The 19,213-nt window shown below is 41.1% G+C and overlaps 3 protein-coding genes and 1 pseudogene across 3 annotated transcripts; 2 read left to right on the forward strand and 2 right to left on the reverse strand.

Annotated features, from left to right (window-relative positions):
• Positions 1-219: 219 nt before the first annotated feature.
• LOC120063291 (peroxisomal membrane protein 2-like) lies at positions 220-4,958 on the forward strand. The gene is made up of 5 exons (XM_039013581.1): positions 220-426; positions 930-1,052; positions 1,164-1,326; positions 2,409-2,528; positions 2,616-4,958. The coding sequence occupies exons 1-5, from the start codon at positions 317-319 to the stop codon at positions 2,682-2,684; spliced, it is 585 nt and encodes a 194-aa protein (XP_038869509.1). The 5' UTR covers positions 220-316; the 3' UTR covers positions 2,685-4,958.
• Positions 3,460-4,733, reverse strand: LOC120063294 (polyubiquitin-like). Its single transcript, XM_039013583.1, has 2 exons — positions 4,598-4,733; positions 3,460-4,150 (listed from the first exon to the last, which is right to left on the reverse strand). Exon 2 carries the CDS (start codon positions 4,139-4,141, stop codon positions 3,671-3,673), a length of 471 nt encoding a protein of 156 aa, XP_038869511.1. The 5' UTR covers positions 4,142-4,150; positions 4,598-4,733; the 3' UTR covers positions 3,460-3,670.
• Positions 4,959-6,657: 1,699 nt separating the features above from the next.
• On the forward strand, positions 6,658-15,924 carry LOC120063292 (annotated as a pseudogene).
• A 459-nt stretch (positions 15,925-16,383) lies between these two features.
• On the reverse strand, positions 16,384-17,657 carry LOC120063293 (polyubiquitin-like). Its single transcript, XM_039013582.1, has 2 exons — positions 17,522-17,657; positions 16,384-17,074 (listed from the first exon to the last, which is right to left on the reverse strand). The coding sequence occupies exon 2, from the start codon at positions 17,063-17,065 to the stop codon at positions 16,595-16,597; it is 471 nt and encodes a 156-aa protein (XP_038869510.1). The 5' UTR covers positions 17,066-17,074; positions 17,522-17,657; the 3' UTR covers positions 16,384-16,594.
• Between the last annotated feature and the right edge of the window lie 1,556 nt (positions 17,658-19,213).

Consider the following 19,213-nt stretch of genomic DNA (forward strand, 5'->3'; position numbering starts at 1 on the left):
TAAAAACATTTCCCTAAAGTAGGATTTTGTAATGTTACTGTCCCGTAAATACATGTAATTGTGTCCTTGAAACATTGAATTAAAATACTGTAGAATTCCATCCACTCCTATGGAGGACTGCTTCTTATTCAGGGTAGTGCCAATATGGCCGACCGGGGCTTCAAATGCTCTCGTTGGCCAGTACATAGCAACACAATCCAGGGTTTATATACATCATTTGTCCAAACATATCTGTCATAGGGCCAGACACATCTGTGTGGTGGTGGTCCTTCAAACACAAAACGTATCGTCTAAATGCAACATTTCTACCGTGACAATGCCTGTACAAAGTTTACCGATTCGAGAGACTGCATTCCATGTGCGACTGCTGCATCAATACTTGATTCTGCTGAAGAATTACCCAATTCTTACCAAATCCGTGACGAGGTCAGTATAGCTAACGTTAGCTAGCCTGTTGAAACAGTTTGAATATAATGGGATAATTAGCTATTGTTATTAACTAGTTAGCTTGCAGGGGTCTTTCTCGTTATCTTATAGCTAACTAGTGTAACACCTAACAATTGACAACAATTACTACTGATCACTCATACAGAAATTGTTCTTAACTGACTTGCCTAGTTAAATAACGGTAAAAAAATTGCATTAACTAATTTGTGGTAGACATCGTAAGGGTAAAAGGCTATGGAGCTACTTGATAATTTGCAAACTATGCTTTGGCAAGGTAAACATGTCCCTTTGCCAAGACCTTTCTACTTTGCTCTGTCTGTTTTCAGCCAATCAGCCTCTGCTCTGAGAACCTCCCTCATCTTTCCTGACAACAGTTGCTGTCATAGTTGCATTGTTTCAATGCACTTAAAGAAGAAAACTTTCTTCAAACTTTGACCACTACCATGGCATGACTACAAATAAATGGTCTACATCTTTTTCAGTGGCATTCTCTCAGCAATGGGAAATCTTCTATCTCAAGCATTGGAAGCAAAACGAAAGGCCAAAGAAGGGACCCCAGTGAAGGAGATTGACATTTCAGGACCTGCCCGCTTTGCCATTTATGGGTAGGCATGTGATTAAAATCAGGTCCAAATCACTTGAATTGTTGTTGTTTTTTTAATTGCAATGTACTGTACAATGAACACAGCTATTGAAATTTCACGTTTTTGTTTCAGGTCGCTCATTACTGGGCCTGTAAGCCATTACTTTTACCAACATATGGAGGTGTTGATGCCTACCACTGTTCCATACTGCATGGTGAAACGCTTGCTCTTGGATCGCCTTATCTTCGCCCCTGCATTCCTGCTGCTTTTCTTCTTTGTTATGAACATCCTGGAGGTAAGTCAGCTTCTCCACTATGGAGTCTCCTGTACCATACACCTGACTAGCCCATTCATAGACGCTACTGACTTTAGCGCCTATTGACGATAGTATCTTCTGGCCGGGGGAACATACATTTCTTCTGTTTCTTATATTTTCCAAAACTATCTTTCATATCAGCAAGAAATCATTTTCAAAAAACAAAAGTTTATATTACTACACAAATTTATAGAGTTCCCACGCAGACATATTTCCATGTTACAGCGTTGTTTATAGAAAATAGACGCAAGACAGTCGACTACCTGTGCAAATTATATGCGTCACCTAACACCTATGTGTAAACGGAAGATGGATGCCACAAACGTGATGTCACTGAAAAATAGTGTTGGCTGCAACTTTGTTAAAACGGGTTAAAACAGTGTACAGTAAGTAAATGCCGAGAGTGTGCTCAAGGAAAAGGGTGGCTATTTTGAAGAATCTCAAATCTAAAATATATTTTGATTTGTTTCACACTTTTTTTGGTTACTACATGATTCCATATGTGTTATTTCATAGTTTTGATGTCTTCACTATTATTCTACAATGTAGAAAATAGTTTTAAAAAAAGAAAAGGAAAATCCCTTGAATGAGTAGGTGTTCTAAAACTTTTGACCGGTAGTGTATGTTTTGCATTTGTGAAATTATTTTGATGTGATATGAAAGTAGAGGGCTTTAAGTTTAGAACCGTACCGCAATTGAGAATCGATTCACGTTTGGAGTATTTGGCTGTTTTGGCTGCCAGAGCCAGTAAGCCTCTAAACAGAACATGTAAGGTCCTTGGACTATAAGCAGTAACATTAGGTTCCTTTAGTCCATTATTACTGACCAACTCTCCCTGCTTGGATCAGATAGCACTGTCTTGTATAAAAAAAATATTACTCTGTGTAGTTCAAACTTTATGCAGGGACTGCCTCCTAGTCTGTCAATTTAGGTTGGCCCTAGTGAAATTATGCAGTACTACTCAGACAGTTAATTTCCATTAGTGGTTCATTAATTACATTCTAATCCAGACTATTGCCATGCCTGTACATTCATTTTCATCCATTCTAATGCTATTTTAGGTTAAGAGGTGGGAAGACTTCCAGAGCAAAGTGAATAGTAGTTATTGGCCTGCCTTGAAGATGAACTGGAAAGTGTGGACCCCCTTCCAGTTCATCAACATCAACTATGTGTCTGTAGAGGTGAGCAGTTCTCACTGGCTTTTCTTTTATGCATTCATCTGGAATGTAGTGGCGCTCTGTTACCAATCTGTGTTGTTGTGTTTTCAGTTTCGAGTGCTGTTTGCCAACATGGTGGCCTTATTTTGGTATGCTTACCTTGCGTCTGTGAGGAAGTGAAGACTCCCAAGATCTTCTCCCTGATTACTGAATGTAGAGGGCACAGGGTGTGCCTCTGGAGCTGCAGAACGTTACAAGGACAGGCCTGTGAATGCCAGTGCAGCAAGCTGGTACAACCAGGCAGATTGACTGGGGTGATGTGAAGGCCTTCACTCGCATACTACAAAAGTACTACACTAAGGAAATCATAACACATCTAATGTGTTGCTCACATGCAGAATAACCGATAACTAAAATGTTCAATGTTAATTCTTACTACTGAAATTTCCAATCTTAAATTAATTGAAATACTTGAGTATCTTTGTGCCGTGGTGTATTTTGGTTTGAACAATGGTAAATACATGTTACCTATTCTTGAAAGATACAAATGTATATTATAATTTAAGATGAAGCAAATGTGCTGTAGGAAATGAATATCAGTAACTATTTCAACCTTGAATGCAATTCATTTAACACCATATGAATATGCAATGTTAAGATTTATCAGACCATGAAGCATTGTGTATATTGCTGACAGGTCTGGCCTGTAGTTTCCTCATGTGGACTGCTTTCAGTTTAGTTTGAGTCTCAAACTGTAAATGTTATTACTCTTTCTGTCTCTATCAGGCCAAATAAGGGAGCAACAGCACATCGGACTGAAACTGACAAAGTATTTTACATCCTGATGCATTTGATTTAACTGTATTTTATAAATGAAAGCAAAAACCAGTCCATTACCTTATGTTGCTTTAACTTTTGTTTTGAGTTGGAGCCATGCCAATGATGGTAGACTGAGTTTTATACTTGGTTATTACTTTATTACAATCTCATTTACATTATTTCAACAAAAGCCAATATCAGCCATGCTTAATTTAAAAGTTTACGACTGACTACAAAAGTAACACTGGTCATTTTTGGACAAGATAGCTTTTTCTCTATAGACATGGAATGCATAATAAGTTAAGGGCTTCAGGTGACCTGTGGTTTCAGGTCGATACTGGGTGTCTTCAGCCTCCCCTTAGACGGAGCGTCAGGTGAATAGTGCTTAGATTTCTGACACCATAGTCTTCCAGTTTCTTGCCATCATCGAGCTGCTTGCCCTCATGAATCAGCCTCTGTTGGTTGGCTGGGACTCCCTCCTTGTTTTGGACCTTGGCTTTGAACTGGGTTACAGTCTCACCTGACACCACCTCATATGTGTGCGTCTGGCCCTTTTCGTTTTTCAGGAACACCTGGATGTGAGTGGGTTCTGTAATCAGCACCATCACTTTAGATCCTGAATGCAGGCCATAGTCACTCAAAGTTTTTGAATCATCGCTGAGACTGATGTTGTTCCCATTGACACCTGACAGCCTCTGCCTTTCCATGGCCACTCCAAAGTGTTGGTTGATCAGACTCTTGAGCGACCCCAGAGTGGTGTGTGGCTGAACCGTCAGGGGATGTGAGTCCCCATTCAAAAGTGTTATAGTGAGTTCCATGATAGATATCTGAAAGAGGATTTCATGTATTATTTATTTGGCCTCACATTAGCATAGCTCAATTGAATGATTTAGTCTAGTAACACTTTACTTAAAGCCTGCTGGTATAATGCTTTGTAACTTGTTGAAAGCATGTATGATCCTTTGTCTTATAATAAGGCTTTCAATATATAATGTCCACTCTCTATCAACATTTCTGCTGACTCAAATGGCTGGAATTTAGTGAGAATCATTATGAGATGATTGACAGACATAAGGGGGTATTATCATACATGCTCATGACAATTTATACAACATATTATAACCTTTATATTAACCTACAGGATTCAAGGCTACCATTGATTCAGCCCATTGTAATAACTAAAATAATGTGTTAGAGAATTGCTTGATAGCTATTTAGCTTTAACAGCAGAGTTATATAAAGTATTATAGCCTAATGATGAAAAAAATACTTACCTTTTTCAGTAGATATTGTTGAGAAGTCCTTGTTGTGAAGTCTTGCAAACTGTTTCAACAAATAGTTTTGAGAAATCGGTGTGTTGACAAAAACAACTTCTACGATTGAAGATGGTGACCGTGTACAGCTGAGCCTGGTATATAACAGCTGATCTGCCCCGCCCCTCAAATTCAGATTCGTTTTTCCTCTCTGCCTCCCACCACTTTCGGTTTCTATTCTCTGATAATAATGATGTAGTCTGCTGCTATTTGTAGAGAGTTGTGTGCAATAAATCGTTTGTTTTTTATTGTTGAGTTAAGACTTAGAACAGAGTAAGAGCCTAAACCCCATGAAATAAAGTAGCCCAATGACTTGCTCCCATTCCAAGGATGTACATTTTTTTACATTTCGTTGTTGTTTATACATATCACACAAACATGTATAAAGCTCATTCCCTATAATTCGATACAATTCTCTCATTCTACATCATTCCCTATAATTCTAGACAATTCCCTATCATTCACACAGATACTGTATGTTGGACACCAGAAGGAGAAACCATTCTAGATCATTCACTATAATTCTAGACAATTCCCTATCATTCACACAGATACTGTATGTCGGACACCAGAAAGGGAAACCTAATGTCATTGTCGATGAAACCCAATCCTTGGGAAAACCCAGGCCCAGATTATACTGATAATGACTAACAATTGCAGGTATCTTGTGATACGTCAGACATACGTGAGTGCAGAGGGAATTTTAACAGCAATACAAATAGACACACCCTGCCTCACCTTTCCCAAAATGATAACAAGTCAGCAGTTGAACCATCACATGTTATTGTCAGCAGTTGAACCATATGGCTTTCGGACTTCACATCTCAGACTACCCAAAGTTATTCACCCTTATCTTCTCTAGTACAAACTGTAACCAGTGGAAGTACAGTTACTTGCATGTTCTCCAGTAAAGACAATTTTATTTCTGCATCTGTGTACATCTCCAAGGGTCCATGACCTCTGTGCATTTTACTAATGTAATTCTAATGAGTCAGAACTGATGTCTGCCATGTCAGCTGAGGTAAGTGGTATTGAAAGCTGTTCAGAGACTACTGAGAAGTACAGTGCATTCAGAAAGTATTCAGACCCCTTGATTTTTTCCACATTTTGATACGTTACACCCTTATTGTAAAATGTATTCAATGGTTTAATTTCCTCATCAATGTATACACACTACCCCATGACAAAGCAAAAACAGGTTTTTATAAATGTTTGCAAATGTATTAAAAATAAAAACAAATCACATTCACCAAGTATTCAGACCCTTTACTCAGTACTTTGTTGAAGCATCTTTGGCAGCGATTACAGCCTTGAGTCTTCTTGGGTATCACGCCTCAAGCCTGGCACACCTGTATTTGGGGAGTTTCTCCCATTCTTCTCTGCAAATCCATTCAAGCTCTGTCAGGTTGAATGTGGAGCGTTGCTGCACAGCTATTTTCAGGTCTCTAGAGATGTTAGATCGGGTTCGAGTCTGGACTCTGGCTGAGCCACTCAAGGACATTCAGAGACTTGTCCCGATGCCACTCCTGCGTTGTCTTGGCTGTGTGCTTAGGGTCGTTGTCCTGTTGGAAGGTGAACCTTCGCCCCAGTCTGAGGTCCTGAGCGCTCTGGAGCAGGTTTTCATGAAGTATCTCTCTGTACTTTGCTCCGTTCATCTTTCCCTCGATCCTGACTAGTCTTTTAGTCCCTGAAAGATGAAAATATATATAAAAACATTTCCCTAAAGTATGATTTTCTAATGTTAATGTCCCTCTACAAAAAAAACGTAAATACATGTTTTTTTGTCCTTGAAACCATTAATTAAAATACTGTAGAATTCCATCCATTCCTATGGAGGACTGCTTCTTCTAGGAAGTGTCAATATGGCTGACCGGTGGCTTCAAATGCTCTCGTTGGCCAGTACATAGCATCAGCAATCCAGGGTTTATATTCATCATTTGGCCAAACATATCTGTCATAGGGCCAGACACATCTGTGCGGTGGTGGTCCTTCAAACACAAAACGTATCGTCTAAATGCAACATATCTACCGTTACAATGCCTGTACAAAGTTTACCGATTCGAGACTCTGCCCTCTATATGGGACTGCTGCATCAATACTTGATTCTGCTGAAGAATTACCCAATTCTTACCAAATCCGCGACGAGGTCAGTATAGCTAACGTTAGCTAGCCTATTGAAATAGTTTGAATATATGGAATCATTAGCTGTTGTTATTAACTAACGTTAGTTAGCTTGCAGGGGTCTTTCTGGTTATCAAATCAAACTTTATTTGTCACATGTGCCGAATACAACAAGTGTAGACCTTACCGTGAAATGCTTACTTACAAGCCTTTAACCAACAGTGCAGTTCAAAAAGAGTTAAGAAAATATTTACCAAATAAACGAAAGTAAAAAAAAAAAAAAAAAAGTAACACAAAATAAATAACGAGGCTATATTCAGGGGTTCCCGGTACCGAGTCAATGTGCGGGGGTACAGGTTAGTCGAGGTAATTTGTACATGTAGGTAGGGTTGAAGTGACTGCATAGATAATAAACAGCGAGTGTACAAAACAAATGGTCCGGTGTCCATTTGATTAATTGTTCAGCAGTTTTATGGCTTGGGGGTAGAAGCTGTTAAGGAGCCTTTTGGTCCTAGACTTGGCGCTCTGGTCAGTCAGACTATGGGTTGGGTGACTGGAGTCCCAGACAATTTTTTGTTTTTTCCTCTGACACCGCCTATTATATAGGTCCTGGGTGGCAGGAAGCTTGGCCTCAGTGATGCCCGTCAAGAAGTCCAGGATCCAGTTGCAGAGGGTGGTGTTTAGTCCCAGGCTCCTTAGTGAAAGAGATTTGCGTCAGTTCAAATCTGGTATCAGGACAAAATGTGATTCAGAGTCACCGAATATACTTTAAGTATTTTAATTAAACTCATGCGATAAATGGTAAATGCAATTTTCGTATATACGGGTTCGCTGTATCACCGCGCAGGGTAAAACAGGGAACTGTGGAATGTACTCAAATAGCAGTTCTTATACTATGACAGCTTTAGTTCCAACTCGTCCGTTGGCCTATCATAGTAGAGGCTGAGCGCGGTTTAAACTTTGCTCAGCCTATGCTGGCACTTGGACTTGTCCAAGTCCCATGGTGCTCTCCTCTGTCCGCATCTGGTTGTTGGGTAGATTAGATCCGTCTTGTGTCTCCGTCGATTCTACACTCAAACAGTTCCTAATATGGTATTGTCCAGTGCTCTACCCTCCCTAGTTGGCTTAGAGATATGCACCCCTCCCCTCTCCAGATTGACCACAGCCTGTATAGCCTGTCCCTCTATGTTGATCAGTCTTTACACACCTACACATCTGTATTGTTTGTGTGTGTGTGTAACAAAACAATATTCATCTTCAAACAATATGGTAGCGGGCTATAGTGCATAAACATAAATCCTAACATTAGCTTAGTGATGAGCTTCTTGGACACTATGTTGTTGAACGATGAGTTGTAGTCAATGAACAGCATTCTCACATAGGTGTTCCTTTTGTCCAGGTGGGAAAGGGCAGTGTGGAGGGCGATTGAGATTGCGTCATCTGTGGATCTGTTGGGGCGGTATGTGAATTGGAATGGGTCTAGGGCAGGGGTGCACAATTAGAATTTAAAGAGGTCCAGCGACTAACATTTTCTCCCCCCAAAGGTCCAAACCATTAAAATGTCTAACGTGCGCTATGATTTGGGGGCATATGTAGTTCTTCTATATGTATAGCTAATAAACAAAGTACTACATTTCAATAACATTTCAACAATATTTATTGCACATTTTCTTTTTTCTTTTTTTTCTTTTTTAAAAATTTTATCCCCTTTTCTCCCCAATTTTCGTGGTATCCAATCGCTAGTAATTACTATCTTGTCTCATCGCTACAACTCCTGTACGGGCTCGGGAGAGACGAAGGTCGAAAGCCATGCGTCCTCCGAAGCACAACCCAACCAAGCCGCACTGCTTCTTTAACACAGCGCGCCTCCAACCCGGAAGCCAGCTGCACCAATGTGTCGGAGGAAACACCGTGCACCTGGCCCCCTTGGTTAGCACGCACTGCGCCCGGCCCGCCACAGGAGTCGCTGGAGCGCGATGAGACAAGGATATCCCTACCGGCCAAACCCACCCTAACCCGGACGACGCTAGCCCAATTGTGCGTCGCCCCACGGACCTCCCGGTCGCGGCCGGCTGCGACAGAGCCTGGGCGCGAACCCAGAGACTCTGGTGGCGCAGTTAGCACTGCGATGCAGTGCCCTAGACCACTGCGCCACCCGGGAGGCCCCTATTGCACATTTTCAATGCAGACACATTAAACATGAGGTAAAATAAATATGCAGCCTAATCATGAATAAAAGTAGGCCTATCACAAATGTTCTCATTTCAAGCAAAACAAGACTGCATCTTCACACAAAAATAACAAAAGTGCCTGTTTCTGAAAAAAGTGCTTTGATTTTTGAACAGATAAGAAACCACAAGTTAAATATTTATCTTTCCTACTCTCTTCCACTTCATTTCTTCATCTCTTTTCTTTAGTTAGAGAAATTGGCTTTTGCTTGGCCTGCCAGTAATTTGAACTTTGGCTGGAATGGAGTCAGTGCCATTCTCATGCACATATGTACAGTTGAAGTCGGAAGTTTACATACACCTTAGCCAAATACATTTAAACTCCATTTTCCACAATTACTGACATGTAATCCTAGTAACAATTCCCTGTCTTAGGTCAGTTAGGATCACCACTTTATTTTAAGAATGTAAAATGTCAGAATAATAGTAGAGAGAATGATTTATTTCAGCTTTTATTTCTTTCATCACATTCCCAGTGGGTCAGAAGTTTACATACACTCAATTAGTATTTGGTAGCATTGCCTTTAAATTGTTTAACTTGGGCCAAACGTTTTGGGTAGCCTTCCACAAGCTTCCCACAATACGTTGGGTGAATTTTGGCCCATTTCTCCTGACAGAGCTGGTGTAACTGAGTCAGGTTTGTAGGCCTCCTTGCTCGCACATACTTTTTCAGTTCTGCCCACAAATTTTCTATAGGATTGAGGTCAGGGCTTTGTGATGGCCACTCCAATACCTTGACTTTGTTGTCCTTAAGCCATTTTGCCACAACTTTGGAAGTATTCTTGGGGTCATTGTCCATTTGGAAGACCCATTTGCGACTAAGCTTTAACTTCCTGACTGGTGTCTTGAGATGTTGCTTCAATATATCCACATAATTTTCCATCCTCATGATGCCATCTATTTTGTGAAGTGCACCAGTCCCTCCTGCAGCAAAGCACCCCCACAACATGATGCTGCCACCCCCGTGCTTCACGGTTGGGATGATGTTCTTCGGCTTGCAAGCCTCCCCCTTTTTCCTCCAAACATAATGATGGTCATTATGGCCAAACAGTTCTATTTTTGTTTCATCAGAACAGAGGACATTTCTCCAAAAAGTACGATCTTTGTCCCCATGTGCAGTTGCAAACCGTAGTCTGGCTTTTTTATGGCGGTTTTGGAGCAGTGGCTTCTTCCTTGCTGAGCAGCCTTTCAGGTTATGTCGATGTAGGACTCGCTTTACTGTGGATATCGATACTTCTGTACCTGTTTCCTCCAGCATCTTCACAAGGTCCTTTGCTGTTGTTCTGGGATAGATTTGCACTTTTCGCACCAAAGTACATTCATCTCTAGGAGACAGAACGCGTCTCCTTCCTGAGCGGTATGACGGCTGCGTGGTCCCATGGTGTTTATACTTGTGTACTATTGTTTGTACAGATGAACGTGGTACCTTCAGGCGTTTGGAAATTGCTCCCAAGGATGAACCAGACTTTTTTTCTTAGGTCTTGGCTGATTTCTTTTGATTTTCCCATGATGTCAAGCAAAAAGGCACTGAGTTTGAAGGTAGGCCTTGAAATACATCCACAGGTACACCTCCAATTGACTCAAATGATGTCAATTAGCCTATCAGAAGCTTCTAAAGCCATGACATCACTTTCTTGAATTTTCCAAGCTGTTTAAAGGCACAGTCAACTTAGTGTATGTAAACTTCTGACCCACTGGAATTGTGATACAGTGAATTATAAGTGAAATATTCTGTCTGTAAACAATTGTTGATAAAATTACTTGTGTCATGCACAAAGTAGATGTCCTAACTGACTTGCCAAAACTATAGTTTGTTAACAAGAAATTTGTGGAGTGGTTGAAAAACCTAAGTGTATGTTAACTTCCGACTTCAACTGTAGGTTCTCATTGGTGAGTCTAGAACGGTACTTATTTTGAATGATGTTCGTAGTGTAGAAAGAAGACTCACAACTGTATGTGGAGCCAAACATGGTCAAGGTGTGTAGTGCTACTTTGGTTAGACCAGGGAAAACAGTCTCAGACACAGCCTGCAGCCAGAAAGTGTCATGATCAGTTAGTTGAAAGTGCTCTTAGTGCAACATTTGCTTGCGGATCAATCAGTTCAATCTGTAGAGATCCAGCATGTGCCCACTTGAAGGTCTGTGTCACCTCCTTTGACAATCCCCTGACATCTGTGATGAGGAATGGATTCTCAATTAGAAGGAGCTGCTGTCCAAGGCTGAAGCTGTCAAAGCGATTTCTGACGTTTCCAGTCAGCGTATCTATGAAGTCAACATAAGGAGAAACATCTCTCTCACCCTGAATCAGTTCCTGCACTTTTGGGAAGTGTGTACAGTCTCCTTGAAGATCTTCCTTGAACACTTCGTTTCCTCTGGAAGGAGCGGACAGATGTCATCAAATCACAAACTGAATTGTTCTTGCCCTGTAGTTTCACTTTGAGCTCATTAAGGTGTGATGTGATGTCTATCAAAAAGCAACAGTGTCCATTTTGCTCTCGTCTTGCAAAAAATAGTGAAAACTGTGTTGCCTTCTGACTCTTGAGTTGTACTAGGAAAGCTGTTATTTCCTTTTGAATGGACCAAAAGCGTTGCAACACCCTACCTTTACTGAGCCATCTTACGTTGTTGTGCAGCAGTAGGTCATTTGCCTCAACTTCTTTCAGGAATTCTTTCTGCAGGTGATGTTGATGAGATGAGGATGCCCTGAGGAAGTTGATGAGTTTCATCATTGTATTCATCACTTCAGCATACTCTTCTGACAGATTGGCGCACAGGACAGACTGATGAATGATGCAGTGGTAAGCTGTGAGATCATTGTTGTCCTCTTTCAGCCGTGCCACAGCTCCTCTCTCTCTTCCTGTCATGGCAGGGGCCCCGTCTGAGGTGATGGAGATCACTTGTTTTAGATCTATCCCCCTCTTTCTCAGCATCTCCTTTATGACCATGTCTATGTCTTTCCTCTTGTATGTGTCTCGGGTGGTGTTACACCTAACAGGTCTTCACAGAATTCCTTCTTCTCTGTGTGGTAAAATCTAACATACACCAGAAGCTGGGCATTATTACTCACATCAGTAGATTCATCAACAGCTAATGCTATGCATGGTTCACTCCGAATATCTTCATCAAGCTGTGTTAATACATCCTCTGTTAGTATTTCACTCTTTCTTGCTGATGTTGTACGTGACATTGGGATTTGCTTGATCTTTTCACACAGCTCGTCTTTTTGTTTACCGTCAAGTAAAGTTTTAGCAACAACATTCATGCAATTTCTCACCACTCCCCCGTCAGTAAATGGCTTTTGGTGTTGACCCAAAATCCAAGCAATTTTTTAGTGAACATTCGTTTGCACGTTGTTGGGCAGTGAATGCATGGGAGAGGACTCTGGTGGACCGATCATACTGGGCTTTGAGTTTGTGTATTTTGCGTGCCCTCACCTTAGACTGCTGTGGATATGTTTGCTCAAAAGATCTGTGCTTTGTCTCGTAGTGGCACTTCACGTTGGCACTTATTAGAGCCACGGTCTCTGAACATATCAGGCAGAGTGGTTTGACACTCGCTGCGGGAAGGATAAAGGCATATTTGTCTGTCCACTCCTCTTTGAAAGCTCGATTTTCTGTATCAACTTTCCTAACTTTAGCGCACGCCATTCTATCATTTCTCCTCTAGCTTCCGCTTTTGCTTCTCTCGCTGTCTCTCTCTCTGACAACATCAGTCTCCTAACATGCATTGTAAACATTCACTTTGATTGGCAGAGTTTCGTGAAGTGATTTAAATAACACACGTGATTGGACAAAACACAGTAGTATGGGGCACTGTTTGGGACCTTCCCAGCTGTGCTGAGCCAACGCAGTATATGTACATTGAAAAAAAGGTTGCTTCATCAGTATTTAATTGAACAATTATTTATGAGAAATGTGTCAAGGTCCAGATAGAACCTTCACTCGGTCTGGACCGAGGTCGGCCAATTGTGCACCTCTGGTCTAGGGTATTCGGGAGGATGCTGTTGATCGTGAGCCATGACCAGCCTTTCAAAGCACTTCATGGCTACCGACGTGAGTGCTACGGGGCGGTAATCATTTAGGCAGATTACCTTTGCTTCCTTGGGCACAGGGTCTATGGTGGTCTGCTTGAAACATGTAGGTATTACAGACTCGGTTAGGGAGAGGTTGAAAATGTCAATGAAGACACTTGCCAGTTGGTACGCGCGTGCTTTGAATACACGTCCTGGTAATCTGTCTGGCCCCGCGGCTTTGTGAATTTTGACCTGTTTAAAGGTCTTGCTCACATCAGCTACTGAGAGCGTTATCACACAGTCGTCCAGAACAGCTGGTGCTCTCGTGTATATGTCAGTGTTGCCTGCCTCGAAGCAAGCATAAAAGACATTTAGCTCGTCTGGTAGGCTCGTGTCACTGGGCAGCTCATGCTTGGGTTTCCCTTTGTAGTCCGTAATAGTTTTCAAGCCCTGCCACATCCGACAAGCTTCAAAGCCGGTGTAGTAGGATTCAATCTTAATCCTGTATTGACGCTTTGCTTGTTTGATGGTTCGTCTGAGGGCATAGTGGGATTTCTTATAAGTGTCCGGATTAGGCTCCTGATCCTTGAAAGCGGCAGCTCTAGCCTTTAGCTCAGTGCGAATGTTGCCTGTAATCCATGGCTACCGGTTGGGATATGTACGTACGGTCACTCTGGGGACGAAGTTGTCAATGCACTTATTGATGAAGCCGATGACTGAGGTGGTACAGTCCTCAATGCCATTGGATGAATCCCGGAACATATTCCAATCTGTGCTAGCAAAACAGGCCTGTAGCGTAGCATCCACATCATCTGATCACTCTTATAGCGAACTTGTGTAACACCTAACAAGTGACAACAATTACTACTGATTGCTCTTAATACAGGACTGCATTAACTATTTTCAACTAATTTGTGGTAGGCATCGTAAGGGTATAAGGGTATGGGGCTACTTGATAATTTGCAAACTATGCTTTGGCAAGGTAAACATGTCCCTTTGCCAAGACCTTTCTACTTTGCTCTGTCTGTTTTCAGCCAATCAGCCTCTGCTCTAAGAACCTCCCTCATCTCTCCTGACAACAGTTGCTGTCATAGTTGCATTGTTTCAATGCACTTAAAGAAGAAAACTTTCTTCAAACTTTAATCACTACCATGGCATGACTACAAATAAACGGTCTATATCTTTTTCAGTGACATTCTCTCAGCAATGGGAAATCTTCTATCTCAAGCATTGGAAGCAAAACGAAAGGCCAGTGAAGGAGATTGACATTTCAGGACCTGCCCGCTTTGCCATTTATGGGTAGACATGTGATTAAAATCAGGTCCAAATCACTTGAATTCATGTTTTTTTGTTACAATGTAATCCATTGCAATGTACTGTACAATGAACACAGCTATTGAAATGTACCTTTGTTGTTTCAGGTCGCTCATTACTGGGCCTGCAAGCCATTACTTTTACCAACTTATGGAGGTGTTGATGCCTACCACTGTTCCATACTGCATGGTGAAACGCTTGCTCTTGGATCGCCTTATCTTCGCCCCTGCATTCCTGCTGCTTTTCTTCTTTGTTATGAACATCCTGGAGGTAAGTCAGCTTCTCCACTATGGAGTCTCCTGTACCATACACCTGACTAGCCCATTCATAGACGCTACTGACTTTAGAGCCTATCGACGATAGTATCTTCTGGCTGGGGGAACATACAGTTTTGTAAAATATAATAAACATAAGGAATGTATCTTTCATATCAGCGAGAAATCATTTTCAAAAAACAAACGTTTATATTACTACACAACTTTATAGAGTTCCCACGCTGACATATTTCCATGTTACAGCATTTGTTTACAGGAAACAGACATCAAGACAGTCGACTACCTGTGCAAATTAGCTATCTGCGTCTCATAACACCTGTGGGTAAACGGAAGATTGATGCCACAAACGTGTTGTCACTGAAAAATAGTGTTGGCTGCAACTGTGTTAAAACAGTGTACAGTAAGTGTATATTTTGCATTTGTGAAATTATTTTGATGTGATATGAAAGTAGAGGGCTTTAAGTTTAGAACCGTACTGCAATAGAGAATCGATTCACGTTTGGAGTATTTGGCTGTTTTGGCTGCCAGAGCCAGTAAGCCTCTAAACAGAACATGTAAGGTCCTTGGACTATAAGCAGTAACATTAGGTTCCTTTAGTCCATTATTACTGACCAACTCTCCCTGCTTGGATCAGATAGCACTGTCTCGTATAAAAAAAATATTACTCTGTGTAGTTCAAACTTTATGCAGGGACTGCCTCCTAGTCTGTCAGTTTAGGTTGGCCCTAGTGAAATTATGCAGTACTACTCAGACAGTTAATTTCCATTAGTGGTTCATTAATTACATTCTAATCCAGACTATTGCCATGCCTGTACATTCATTTTCATCCATTCTAATGCTATTTTAGGGTAAGAGGTGGGAAGACTTCCAGAGCAAAGTGAATAGTAGTTATTGGCCTGCCTTGAAGATGAACTGGAAAGTGTGGACCCCCTTCCAGTTCATCAACATCAACTATGTGTCTGTAGAGGTGAGCAGTTCTCACTGGCTTTTCTTTTATGCATTCATCTGGAATGTAGTGGTGCTCTGTTACCAATCTGTGTTGTTGTGTTTTCAGTTTCGAGTGCTGTTTGCCAACATGGTGGCCTTATTTTGGTATGCTTACCTTGCGTCTGTGAGGAAGTGAAGACTCCCAAGATCTTCTCCCTGATTACTGAATGTAGAGGGCACAGGGTGTGCCTCTGGAGCTGCAGAACGTTACAAGGACAGGCCTGTGAATGCCAGTGCAGCAAGCTGGTACAACCAGGCAGATTGACTGGTGTGATGTGAAGGCCTTCACTCGCATACTACAAAAGTACTACTACCAGTACTTCCAATCTTAAATTAATTGAAATACTTGAGTATCTTTGTGCCGTGGTGTATTTTGGTTTGAACAATGGTAAATACATGTTACCTATTCTTGAAAGATACAAATGTATATTATAATTTAAGATTAAGCAAATGTGCTGTAGGAAATGAATATCAGTAACTATTTCACCCTTGAATGCAATTCATTTAACACCATATGAATATGCAATGTTAAGATTTATCAGACCATGAAGCATTGTGTATATTGCTGACAAGGCTGGCCTGTAGTTTCCTCATGTGGACTGCCTTCAGTTTAGTTTGAGTCTCAACTCAACTGTAAATGTTGTTACTCTTTCTGTCTCTATCAGGCCAAATAAGGGAGCGACAGCACATTTACATCCTGATGCATTTGATTTAACTGTATTTTATAAATGAAAGCAAAAACCAGTCCATTACCTTATGTTGCTTTAACTTTTGTTTTGAGTTGGAGCCATGCCAATGATGGTAGACTGAGTTTTATACGTGGTTATTACTTTATTACAATCTCATTTACATTATTTCAACAAAAGCCAATATCAGCCATGCTTAATTTAAAAGTTTACAACTGACTACAAAAGTAACACTGGTCATTTTTGGACAAGATAGCTTTTTCTCAATAGACATGGAATGCATAATAAGTTAAGGGCTTCAGGTGACCTGTGGTTTCAGGTCGATACTGGGTGTCTTCAGCCTCCCCTTAGACGGAGCGTCAGGTGAATAGTGCTTAGATTTCTGACACCATAGTCTTCCAGTTTCTTGCCATCATCGAGCTGCTTGCCCTCATGAATCAGCCTCTGTTGGTTGGCTGGGACTCCCTCCTTGTTTTGGACCTTGGCTTTGAACTGGGTTACAGTCTCACCTGACACCACCTCATATGTGTGCGTCTGGCCCTTTTCGTTTTTCAGGAACACCTGGATGTGAGTGGGTTCTGTAATCAGCACCATCACTTTAGATCCTGAATGCAGGCCATAGTCACTCAAAGTTTTTGAATCATCGCTGAGACTGATGTTGTTCCCATTGACACCTGACAGCCTCTGCCTTTCCATGGCCACTCCAAAGTGTTGGTTGATCAGACTCTTGAGCGACCCCAGAGTGGTGTGTGGCTGAACCGTCAGGGGATGTGAGTCCCCATTCAAAAGTGTTATAGTGAGTTCCATGATAGATATCTGAAAGAGGATTTCATGTATTATTTATTTGGCCTCACATTAGCATAGCTCAATTGAATGATTTAGTCTAGTAACACTTTACTTAAAGCCTGCTGGTATAATGCTTTGTAACTTGTTGAAAGCATGTATGATCCTTTGTCTTATAATAAGGCTTTCAATATATAATGTCCACTCTCTATCAACATTTCTGCTGACTCAAATGGCTGGAATTTAGTGAGAATCATTATGAGATGATTGACAGACATAAGGGGGTATTATCATACATGCTCATGACAATTTATACAACATATTATAACCTTTATATTAACCTACAGGATTCAAGGCTACCATTGATTCAGCCCATTGTAATAACTAAAATAATGTGTTAGAGAATTGCTTGATAGCTATTTAGCTTTAACAGCAGAGTTATATAAAGTATTATAGCCTAATGATGAAAAAAATACTTACCTTTTTCAGTAGATATTGTTGAGAAGTCCTTGTTGTGAAGTCTTGCAAACTGTTTCAACAAATAGTTTTGAGAAATCGGTGTGTTGACAAAAACAACTTCTACGATTGAAGATGGTGACCGTGTACAGCTGAGCCTGGTATATAACAGCTGATCTGCCCCGCCCCTCAAATTCAGATTCGTTTTTCCTCTCTGCCTCCCACCACTTTCGGTTTCTATTCTCTGATAATAATGATGTAGTCTGCTGCTATTTGTAGAGAGTTGTGTGCAATAAATCGTTTGTTTTTTATTGTTGAGTTAAGACTTAGAACAGAGTAAGAGCCTAAACCCCATGAAATAAAGTAGCCCAATGACTTGCTCCCATTCCAAGGATGTACATTTTTTTACATTTCGTTGTTGTTTATACATATCACACAAACATGTATAAAGCTCATTCCCTATAATTCGATACAATTCTCTCATTCTACATCATTCCCTATAATTCTAGACAATTCCCTATCATTCACACAGATACTGTATGTTGGACACCAGAAGGAGAAACCATTCTAGATCATTCCCTATAATTCTAGACAATTCCCTATCATTCACACAGATACTGTATGTCGGACACCAGAAAGGGAAACCTAATGTCATTGTCGATGAAACCCAATCCTTGGGAAAACCCAGGCCCAGATTATACTGATAATGACTAACAATTGCAGGTATCTTGTGATACGTCAGACATACGTGAGTGCAGAGGGAATTTTAACAGCAATACAAATAGACACACCCTGCCTCACCTTTCCCAAAATGATAACAAGTCAGCAGTTGAACCATCACATGTTATTGTCAGCAGTTGAACCATATGGCTTTCGGACTTCACATCTCAGACTACCCAAAGTTATTCACCCTTATCTTCTCTAGTACAAACTGTAACCAGTGGAAGTACAGTTACTTGCATGTTCTCCAGTAAAGACAATTTTATTTCTGCATCTGTGTACATCTCCAAGGGTCAATGACCTCTGTGCATTTTACTAATGTAATTCTAATGAGTCAGAACTGATGTCTGCCATGTCAGCTGAGGTAAGTGGTATTGAAAGCTGTTCAGAGACTACTGAGAAGTACAGTGCATTCAGAAAGTATTCAGACCCCTTGATTTTTTCCACATTTTGATACGTTACACCCTTATTGTAAAATGTATTCAATGGTTTAATTTCCTCATCAATGTATACACACTACCCCATGACAAAGCAAAAACAGGTTTTTATAAATGTTTGCAAATGTATTAAAAATAAAAACAAATCACATTCACCAAGTATTCAGACCCTTTACTCAGTACTTTGTTGAAGCATCTTTGGCAGCGATTACAGCCTTGAGTCTTCTTGGGTATCACGCCTCAAGCCTGGCACACCTGTATTTGGGGAGTTTCTCCCATTCTTCTCTGCAAATCCATTCAAGCTCTGTCAGGTTGAATGTGGAGCGTTGCTGCACAGCTATTTTCAGGTCTCTAGAGATGTTAGATCGGGTTCGAGTCGACTCTGGCTGAGCCACTCAAGGACATTCAGAGACTTGTCCCGATGCCACTCCTGCGTTGTCTTGGCTGTGTGCTTAGGGTCGTTGTCCTGTTGGAAGGTGAACCTTCGCCCCAGTCTGAGGTCCTGAGCGCTCTGGAGCAGGTTTTCATGAAGTATCTCTCTGTACTTTGCTCCGTTCAT

The sequence above is a fragment of the Salvelinus namaycush genome, chromosome 18 (assembly GCF_016432855.1).
Source record: "Salvelinus namaycush isolate Seneca chromosome 18, SaNama_1.0, whole genome shotgun sequence".
NCBI classification, from domain to species: domain Eukaryota; kingdom Metazoa; phylum Chordata; class Actinopteri; order Salmoniformes; family Salmonidae; genus Salvelinus; species Salvelinus namaycush.